The 10,333-nt window shown below is 57.5% G+C and overlaps 1 protein-coding gene across 1 annotated transcript; it reads left to right on the forward strand.

The window, feature by feature from the left end:
* Positions 1-8,054: 8,054 nt before the first annotated feature.
* Positions 8,055-9,487, forward strand: LOC112590471 (uncharacterized). Its single transcript, XM_025307076.1, has 3 exons — positions 8,055-8,448; positions 9,044-9,114; positions 9,186-9,487. The coding sequence occupies exons 1-3, from the start codon at positions 8,268-8,270 to the stop codon at positions 9,324-9,326; spliced, it is 393 nt and encodes a 130-aa protein (XP_025162861.1). The 5' UTR covers positions 8,055-8,267; the 3' UTR covers positions 9,327-9,487.
* Positions 9,488-10,333: the final 846 nt, after the last annotated feature.

Below are 10,333 nucleotides of genomic sequence, written 5' to 3' on the forward strand. Positions count from 1 at the left end.
TAAGATATCGACGGAGAAAGGTTGGAAAACTTTAACCTTCGATATCTCCTAAACGGTTAGAGATACAGGCTTCGGACAGGTACCAAATTAAAGCCCTTTCAAAACCCTACATTTTGGACTACATGGACGACTCTCTACTCCCAGTAGAAGCGGAGATATCGACGGATGAAGGCTGGATATCGACGGAGAAAGGTTGGAAAACTTTAACCTTCGATATCTCCTAAACGGTTAGAGATACAGGCTTCGGACAGTACCAAATTAAAGCCCTTTCAAAACCCTACATTTTGGACTACATGGACGACTCTCTACTCCCAGTAGAAGCGGAGATATCGACGGAGAAAGGTTGGAAAACTTTAACCTTCGATATCTCCTAAACGTTTAGAGATACAGGCTTCGGACAGGTACCAAATTAAAGCCCTTTCAAAACCCTACATTTTGGACTACATGGACGACTCTCTACTCCCAGTAGAAGCGGAGATATCGACGGATGAAGACTGGATATCGACGGAGAAAGGTTGGAAAACTTTAACATTCGATATCTCCTAAACGGTTAGAGATACAGGCTACGGACAGGTACCAAATTAAAGCCCTTTCAAAACCCTACATTTTGGACTACATGGACGACTCTCTACTCCCAGTAGAAGCGGAGATATCGACGGAGAAAGGTTGGAAAATTTTAACCTTCGATATCTCCTAAACGGATAGAGATACAGGCTTCGGACAGGTACCAAATTAAAGCCCTTTCAAAACCCTACATTTTGCACTACATGGACGACTCTCTACTCCCAGTAGAAGCGGAGATATCGACGGATGAAGGCTGGATATCGACGGAGAAAGGTTGGAAAACTTTAACCTTCGATATCTCCTAAACGGTTAGAGATACAGGCTTCGGACAGGTACCAAATTAAAGCCCTTTCAAAACCCTACATTTTGCACTACATGGACGACTCTCTACTCCCAGTAGAAGCGGAGATATCAACGGAGAAAGCTTGGAAAACTTTAATCTTCGATATCTCCTAAACGGTTAGATATACAGGCCTGGTTCTGGCACCAAATTAAAGTCCTCTCAAAACCCTACATTTTGCCGTAAGTGACGACTCTCTACTCCCAGTAGAAGCGGAGATATCAACGGAGAAAGCTTGGTAAACTTTAACCTTCGATATCTCCTAAACGGTTAGAGATTAAGGCCTGATTCTGGCACCAAATTAAAGTCCTCTCAAAACCCTACATTTTGCCGTAAGTGACGACTCTCTACTCCCAGTAGAAGCGGAGATATCGACGGAGAAAGGCTGGAAAACTTTAACCTTCGATATCTTCTAAACGGTTAGAGATACAGGCCTGGTTCTGGCACCAAATTAAAGTCCTCTCAAAACCCTACATTTTCGACTACATTGACGACTCTCTACTCCCAGTAGAAGCGGAGATATCAACGGAGAAATGTTGGAAAACTTTAACCTTCGATATCAGCTAAACGATTAGAGATACAGGCCTGTTTCTGGCACCAAATTAAAGTCCTCTCAAAACCCTACATTTTCCCGTAAATGGCGACTCTCTATTCCCAGTAGAAGCTGAGATATCAACGGAGAAGGGTTGGAAAACTTTACTCGAGCCGCAAACATGCGTTGAAGAGGGCGACGAGCAGCCGCGCTGATGGATCCGCTGCGCGGAGGTCCTTGTAGGTTATGCCGTCGGGACCCGGCGCAGAGTTATTTATACGCCGGAGCTTTAACTTTATTTAGACAATAAATGTTCCCCGGGGGGCTTGCCCCCCGAGGTAAATACAGTCTATCTTCAGGCATAGGCCCGACGCCAATTTTATATACTTTATTGTCGTGGGACAATTTGCCCCCCCCCGACAGTGGGCAAAGAATAAATTTTCCAGTATATATTATACTGTCGGGGGACTTTATGCCCCCCCCCCGACAATGGGCAACACGGCGCATATTACCTATATGCACGTAGGAATAATAGTATTATTGGCCAGGCTAGTAGACTTGGGCAATGTGCTTCATCCTCCACGTGCTCTATTTTTCACATTTTTAATATATTTTCTGCAGGATCACCCGCTCTGTGTCCCGCCCGCAAGAAGCAGACTTCTCTGCTATAGGGACGCCGGCCCTTCGACCAACCTGTTAGATACGCGACATCCACACTCGATTATCCTCACGACACACACTCCGACGGCTCACCAAGCTGGGAGAGGGCCCTGAGAACACATGGTAAGTTCGTGTGTATAAGGCACGACTTCCATTTACATTACATAAAAATAAAATTAAGGACAAATAAGACAATAAATAAGCCCACTCTTTCTATATATGTACATTGAGCCTAATTAACGTCCGTCATCATAAAATATTTCAGCCGCGGGGACAGGGACGGAGGGCTTCCGTCCCCCCCCCCGCGGCAGTCCACATTTCTGACAACACGACATACATAAACTAACTAATTAAAATAACATAAAAATAAATATAATATAATGCAGTCCGCCGTCTAAAAAGAAATATCAGCCGCGGGCGCGACGGCGGAGCACATCCGCCACCGCTCCCGCGGCAGTCAACCCTCCCGAGGACGGACAAATAAATAAACATGAATAAGTATATAAATAAATAAATAAATAAATAATATAATAAATAAATACAGAACTTATTTTTTGCTGCAGGAACACCTCTCCAGCCGGTGGCCCCACGCGACATTCATACTCACGAACAATTATATCTCCGCCGCCTCGTCGGCCCGCGGGCCGGCCACACGGCGACTAATCGCGCGCGGCGGCGAGACATCGGGTACGCCGCCATCAGCTCGGCGTGGAGGAGCCCTATACTGGCGGACGCCAGAGACGTGCTCCACGTAGATGTCCCTAGACCAGCGTATGGTGTCCGACACGATGAGCCTGCGCATCCTGGACGCATACGTACTGCCGATACGCAGCAGTCTCAGCACCGGCTCATTACGCGGATCCCAGGAGCCGAGCGCACCGACGACGAAGGCCGTCACGACGACACGGTACCCGAGTCGACCGAGCACCTCCGCCAAGGGAGCGTACTTGGCGAGTTTACGCTCCCTAGCTTCCTCGAGCGCTATTGGCCGATTCTCGAATGGCACCGTGACATCGCATATGACGACACTCTTCGACGGCTCGTGCCTGATCACGAGATCAGGCCGCAGCTCGCCGAGTTCCCCATCGATGCCCTCGACCCGCCGGTTCACGGTCACGTCCCCTGGCAGACGGCAAGCCCTGCTGAGTCGGAGCAGGATCGAATCGTGACGCCACTGGATCGCAGCGGAATGGGGTCCGCAATGACAGACCACATGAGGAAAGGTCTCGGGCTCCGCCCCGCATCGCCGGCAACGTCTATCACCCTCTCCCCACCGACGTGCGCCGTTCAACGGCAACACGTCGAGACGAGCACGGTGGATAAAACGCCAATCAGCGAAGCGGGTGAAGCTGCCGCCCCGCATAAAGTGATTGCTCACTCGATGACGAGACGACACCTCGAACACCTTCCCCTGGTCTGGTTTCCGCGACAAGGTGGTATCATACCACTCCGCCACCGCAGCACGCAGGCGTCCGATCACCTGGGCACGAGCCCCAGGTGGGATCTTGGTGACCCTGCCCCGCGGACCGCGACATTGAAGGACGAGCTCGCGGTGCTCCTCGCTCCACAGCCACCGGATGGCGCAGCGATCCGACTGATGACGCGCGGCGTTCCGCGCTCTCGACCACAGGGAGCGCTCCCCTCCCCCCCTCAGCCTCCCCTCGAGTGACCCCGAGAGAAAGGCGGCGATCTGGTCGCAACCAGGGAGGTGGCCGATGCGGCGTGCAACCACTCCCCGCAGAGACGCCCAGGCCAGGTCCCTGACCGCGCGGTCGTCCGCCGTCAGAAGACGGAAGACGTGCGCGATCGAGAGGACGTCGGCGAGGTCAGCTAGAGGAAGTAGCCCACATCCCCCCTTGCGAGGGGGCATGTAGACCACTTCGGCGCTCGCTCTCTGCGGGAGGTTGAGCCACATCTTACAGGACCTGCGGATCTGCAGGTCGAGCTCCTTGAGGGGGCCCTTCTCCACTGCGGCTCCCCGCAGCAAAAAGTCGAGCCGCGGCAACAAAAAAGTCGCCACGGTCTCCGTCTTCTGCCACGGGGCGAGGAGGGAACGGTCGACCGACGCCAAGTCGTCACGTAGCACCCTAATGGCAGCATGCGGAGTCTGGTTGACCCCGAAGCCCGTTGGTATGCCGAGGTGCTCATAGGCCTCGCCCTCGGCCATTGCACGGACTGGTTGGCCCTGGATCCGGAGGGTCGTCGGTCGGACCCTGCCCGCTCCGCCTGCACCGATGTGCAGGGTGGCGCATTTGGCAAGGTTGAACCGCAACCCGACCGACGATGCCTCGTTCATCGCGACTGCGAGCAGTCGTTCCATTTCGTCGGGCGTCCTGGAGACCAGTACCAGGTCATCTGCATAGGCCATTACTGACCACCGCGAGTCCAAGAGCTCGACAGACCCCGAGACCGACAGCCGTGACCGCACGCAGCACGGAGTCGATCGCGAGGTCGAACACGATTGGACTCAGCGGGCATCCCTGGTGTACGCCCGAGCGAATATGGATGGGCGCTGTGAAGCCATCAGCGGTTCACACCCGCACGTGGTGCAACCATCGTACAGCGAGCCCCATACGGCGATGAGGCCCGCTGGCGCGCCCGCGCGAACCAGTGCGCAGCGGATTGCCCCGTGGGGAACCGATCCAAACGCGTTGGAAAGGTCCAGCCACGCGACTACCACCTCCCTGCGGCCCCTCCGGGCATCAGTCAGGATCTCCTGCAGGACGAAGTTGTGCTCGAAGCACCCCTCGCCCCTCAGGAACCCCTTCTGAGTCGGACTGAGCTTCCCGCCGACCACGCACCACTCGGTGACACGATCGGCCAACACGGCGGCGAAAAGTTTGGGCTGGATATCCCCCAACGTGAGAGGGCGCCAGTTATTTATATTACCGCGATCTCCTTTTTTGTACACCATGATTGTGTTGGAGGTCTTCCAGACGGCAGGAACCGCCTCGAGCCGCAAACATGCGTTGAAGAGGGCGACGAGCAGCCGCGCCGATGGATCCGCTGCACGGAGGTCCTTGTAGGTTATGCCGTCTGGACCCGGCGCAGAGTTATTCATACGCCGGAGCCGACGACACACCTCTCGCTCCGTGAACGGCTCTATCAGCGCCGCCGCACCGCCGTCCTCGCCCGGGACGTCGGCTCGCTCCGCAGGCTCGGCGCCCCGCAGGTCGTCCCCTCCGCGATACAGCTCTTCGAAGTGCGCCTGTACCACGTCGGTCGGCAGATCGCAGACCTCCGCGGGGCCGGCCAACACTTCTCGAACTGCCCTGCGTCGGTTCCTCCTGAAGAGCGCCTGTATTCGCGCTGCTTCACGAGTCCTGTTCCGGCCGTCTTCTCCGAAAAAATCGGGGACATTAGCCGGTACCAATTCCCCCTGACGGCCACCCTCTCGCGCGTCCCTCTCCCCTCGCCGCTCCTCGTCGGCCTCATGCAACCGGCGTGGTGGCGGTCGACGAGCGCGCGGCGCGCCACGCCCTGGCCGGCCTCCCCCGAAGAATCCGGCGACCTGAATCGCCAGATCCTCGAGCTCGGCGAGCGTCGCCACGGAATCCGCCGCGTCGACGAGCCGCGTCCTCTCGACGGCGAGCTGACGCCCCGTCCGTCTCTCGACGTTCGGAGCGGCATCCCGCGCGTCTCGAGGACCGCGCGGCGCCCTAGCGAGTCGAGTCGCGCCGCCGCCCGCGCGGGAACCCGGAGCCGCAGTCGCCCGAACCGCATCCGGACGCGCGTCGACGGACGCGGGCACTCCCCGCCGACCCATCACGCCGCGGACTCCACGCGGACCGGACCCGTCTCCGGCGCCTCCCCCGCCAGTATCTCGCGCGCGTGTCTCCTCCACCCTCCGAACCAGTGGCGTCCCTCTGCCTCGCGCCGCGCCCGCCCCCGCAAGCGGGGGAAAATTCGCCTCCGTGAGGGGCGGCGGTTCGAGTGCCGCCCGGGAAGCCGCGCTCGTGGCCTCTTCATCCGACGAGCGTACGCGCGCGCGGCGCGCCCCTCGCCGCGCGGACCTTGGGATGGCGGCCGTCCACGGGCCGCCACCGTCGGCACCCTCCTCGTCGTCGCCGTCCCTGCCACCCTCGTCCTCCGTGTAGAGAGCGGCCGGCCTCCGCGAGGCCCCCGCCCTGCGCGGCCGTAGGGTCATCCTTCTCGGAGGGGGGCTGCTGCTCTTCCTTCCTCTTCCTCCTCCCTCCGGTGGGCTGGTGGTCGTCCCTGGTGGTGTCCTGAGCCGCTCATCGGCCGCCGCTGGGGACGTCTCCACCGGCTGGGCGCGGGGCAGAGGGGGCGAGGAAATCGCGCCCCGTATACCCGCGCCCGGGAGCCCGGTCGACATGATCGGGCTCGCCGCCGTGGAGACTGTGATGGTGACGGTGGTGAGGGTCGCCACTGTCCTTGAAACGGGCGTGCATGGCGTTTAAATGCCAGCCAGGCCCCCCGGGGATGCTCCGCAGGTGGTCGGCGGAGTCCCCCCGAGGGATCCTGCGCTCGAGAACGAACCGCCGCCCAACGAGAATGGTGTCTTTCTCGTCGGAACGGCGGGCGCCTCGGCGTTGCACGCCCGCCGGGTCGGCTCCACGGAGCTACGCCCTCCGTCCAATTGGAGTCCTCCAATTGGCCGCCGTATGGCCTATTTCGGCCACCGGCGGGCGTTGTTCCGGCGAGGACTCCCAGAACTCGCGTAATTTACCGACCCGGAAGATGGCGCCCTCTTCCCCAGATGCGGCGGCCAATGGCGGCGTGACCACGGCCGCGCTAGGGGCCCCGCATCTAGTCTCCGCATGCTTCGTGGCCGACCACTCCTGTTGCTCCAACATGGCCGCCGCACGTGCACCGCGGGCTTCCGCCGACGAAGAAGACGTCCTCGCCGGCGTTATACTTGCCCGCGGTGTCGCCGCGACGGCCTCCGCGAAGGTTGTCGGTGCGCGGGTGCGCGTGAGTGGTGGTGCATACTCCTCCGACGACGACGACGAGAGCAGCACCACGGCCGCCGGCTGCGCGCGTGTGAGTGTAACAGTGCGCGGCGATGGTGCAGCAGCCGACGGCCTCCTGGGTGCTGCCCGTGTGCGTGTGGTAGTGCGTGTAGTGGTGGTGCGTGTAATTGCCGACAGTGACGGCGTCGCGCGCTGCACCCGTGCAACCACGCCTCCCGTCCTACCCGTGGACGGGTGCCCGCGCGCTGCCGCGCCCCGCGTCGCGCGTCGCATGCCGTCCGAGGCGAGCGACGGCTCCCCGCGCGTCACCGCCCCGCACGCCTCAAGCCTACCGGCCCGCGACGTCGACGCCGCCGACGACGCGCTCGCCCGCGGTGATGACGGCGGTGTCGGCGTCGGACGCGGGGAACGCCGACGGGCCGCATCCGGCGGTGCCACCTCCGGCGACTCCGCCCCGTGCAGGGTCTCGTAGTGGGTCCGTACTTTTTTCAAAGGGTACGCACCCGTACCCGTGTACCCACACGCAGAACACCTGTACGTGACGGAGTCGTCGGGGTGGAACTTCTTCTGGTACTTTGCCAGATGCAGCCCGTCGACGTAGGATCCCCGCGCCCTTTGTCCAGGTACGTCCCTCCCGAAGCACCTCAGGCAGGTTACCCTGTCCGGGAGCGGGAACGGGATGACGACCTGGACGGGCGACACCGACATTCCGCTGAAATATAGTATTAAAAATTAAATTGAAATTTTAACCGCCGCCCGGCGAGATAAACAGATCCCGCTCGCAAGGTCGCGATCACGTGCGCACCGAGTGTCGTCCGCAACGGTTTCTCGCGGCAGTGCAACGATCAGTGCGCGGAGTGAGGGTGCAATCCGCACCCACCGACCGATGCACCGCGTTGGGAAAAGGTCGCTTCACCCGCTACTCGAGTGCCGCTTCTGTTCGCGACCCGGAGAGCGAGAAATTGCTTTGACAAGCTTCTCGCCCCGTCGGTCGCGGGCACCGAGACGGCCCTCGTACGCTACGTCTCCACCGATCGGCCCAACGACCGCGGAGTGTCCGCGACCGATGAACCCCGCGGGGGAGGTTTCGCCTTAACCGAGTGTCCGCCTGCGGTGATGTTCCACGAACGACCGGGCGAGAAACAAGCGTGCGAAGGTCACGGCGCGGGACGGCCGGCGCCCGTCAGCGAGCACCTCCCGTCCGCCTCGCAATGGCCCCGGTACAGCGTGTGGTGCAATGCCGCGCTCGGTGACCGGTGTTCCGCGTAGTGGAGGGCACGCGTCACTCGGGACGCCAAGTCCCGTCCCGCTCCGCGACCCCGCGGCCGAGCGGCGGACGCGACAAAACGCGCGCGACGGGCGAGCGCGCGCCGACGGCGGCAGCGAAGACGGACGTATACCCGCTGACCCCCGGCACGGTCAGTAACGCGGCGTGCACACTCGAGATTAAAAAACACGCAAAAACGCCCGCGTGTCGATTCCGCGCTCAAGGAGCGGCGCTCCAACGGCGTTCGGCAGGTCCGACCGGCTGCCCGCGGCGGGCGGTTTGCAACGTTGAAAAAACACGTAAAAAGGCAGTTGCACCGCCGCGGGACCTACGTTTCGTGTGCAGTGGAGTGTGCTTTATCTGCCCGCGACAGGTGCTTAGTAAAATTGTGCTTACTAATCGAGATATAAGCATTGCACCTGTCACGGGACTTATGCTCGGCGCGCAGCCGCTTCTCTTTGTATTTTGTAACGCCTGTGGCGGGACTTTTTATTAACAACAGATGTTTTTTAATATGAGTGTGGGCCCGCCACAGGCCTCGCCAACGTGCGACAACTAATAATTAATATTTTATTGCCAATGACGGGCTATTAATGTGACAATGTGCAAAAGCAACACGCCGCCCGTCACTGGACTTATAAATTTCGCGATTCTCTCTCTAAATATCTCTTACAGCTCCACTGCACGCCGGTCGGATTTCGACGCAAATTTAACAAAGTTTTATCAATTTTTTCCTGCCTTTACAGCCGTCCACAAATGTCCATCGACAGAGCCAATAAAATCGCCACTCCTCACCTCCAGGATATCAGCGCAAAAGGTAAGTAGGTAAGTATAATATCCCAGAGGCACTTATTTCACTTTCTCTCACAATAACGTAATTAATTTCAGACGCGGAATCGCACGAGGCAATCGCCTTCCCTGAACGAAGATAAAAAAATTTTTTTCTTTTTTTTTTTTGCTATACATGCGGTCGACAGGGGAGGCAACGCGCGCGAGCCCTGGACAACGGAGTATTCTACTACACTTTGATCTTAGCTCAGAGAGCGGAGAGACCGTCAGCTTGTACCACCAGGTACAAGTAACAATGCCTCTCTCTGTAGTCGCCGTGCGCTCGGGATAGCACTAGAGATGTCGCTTCCGAACGACATCTCTCAACGTTATCTGGGGAGGGGAGGAGAGTGTCGTGAGCGTGGAGCGTCAGATAGCTCAGTGGTCTAGAGCAGTCGCCCGGCAAGCGAAAGACCCGGGTTCGATTCCCGGTCTAGCGACTACCGCGCTCTCGATATTTTTCTCTCCTCGGAACGAAAAATGAGATGCAGGTCCCGAACGCACGGCGTCCCGTCGCCACCTAGTACGCCCTCCTTCTTTCATGGTGGATCCCCCTTCGGCGCGTTGCAAAACGTGTCCAAGCGCCCTACACCGTACTACACTTTGATCTTAGCTCAGAGAGCCGAGAAGCGATGCTTTACAACTGCTACGTTCGCATTTTATCCTCTCCGAGTCGTTAATTCAACTCCGAGTATGCCAATGCCATCGGGCGCTACGTAGCGGCGATAGTTGTAAATACAAGGTACGTTCAACTGCTGAAAGAGAGCTGTAGTGATTCGTGCATCGAGATAATAATATGTAATAATGATAATATAATAATATTTTTGCCTATACGTGAATAGGCAAATATGGGTCAATCGATTTTCCACCTCGATCACCGGATTTCACTGTAAAAACGCTACATTTTTCCAAATTGCGACTCCCATCTCACTCAGAAAATTTATTTTCGAAAATCCGACGTTTCATTCAGAGTTCTGGTTAGCCCCGCACGAGTTCTAAAGATTATTATTAACATGCGACGCGCTAAAACCAAAATTGGTAGAGTTCTTGCCATTTTTCGTTTTCTAATTCGAGAATTTTAAATATAATTTTCTTATTGTTTGAAACAGAACTATTTTTAAAACTTATCTAGAACTATAGAACTTAAAAATCTATCTAGAACTCTAAAAAAATTGTCATTTTTTACATAATGAGGGGTGTCGTGAAGT

The sequence above is a fragment of the Harpegnathos saltator genome, unplaced genomic scaffold (genome assembly GCF_003227715.2).
Source record: "Harpegnathos saltator strain DR-91 unplaced genomic scaffold, Hsal_v8.6 scaffold83, whole genome shotgun sequence".
In the NCBI taxonomy this organism is placed as follows: Eukaryota; Metazoa; Arthropoda; class Insecta; order Hymenoptera; family Formicidae; genus Harpegnathos; species Harpegnathos saltator.

Coding starts and splice junctions, on each gene's coding strand:
- LOC112590471 (XM_025307076.1), top strand. CDS start 8,268: ATGCCGCGCTCGGTGACCGGTGTTCCGCGTAGTGGAGGGCACGCGTCA. Junction 8,449..9,043: donor ACCCGCTGACCCCCGGCACG/GTCAGTAACGCG, acceptor CTGCCTTTACAG/CCGTCCACAAATGTCCATCG. Junction 9,115..9,185: donor CCAGGATATCAGCGCAAAAG/GTAAGTAGGTAA, acceptor AATTAATTTCAG/ACGCGGAATCGCACGAGGCA.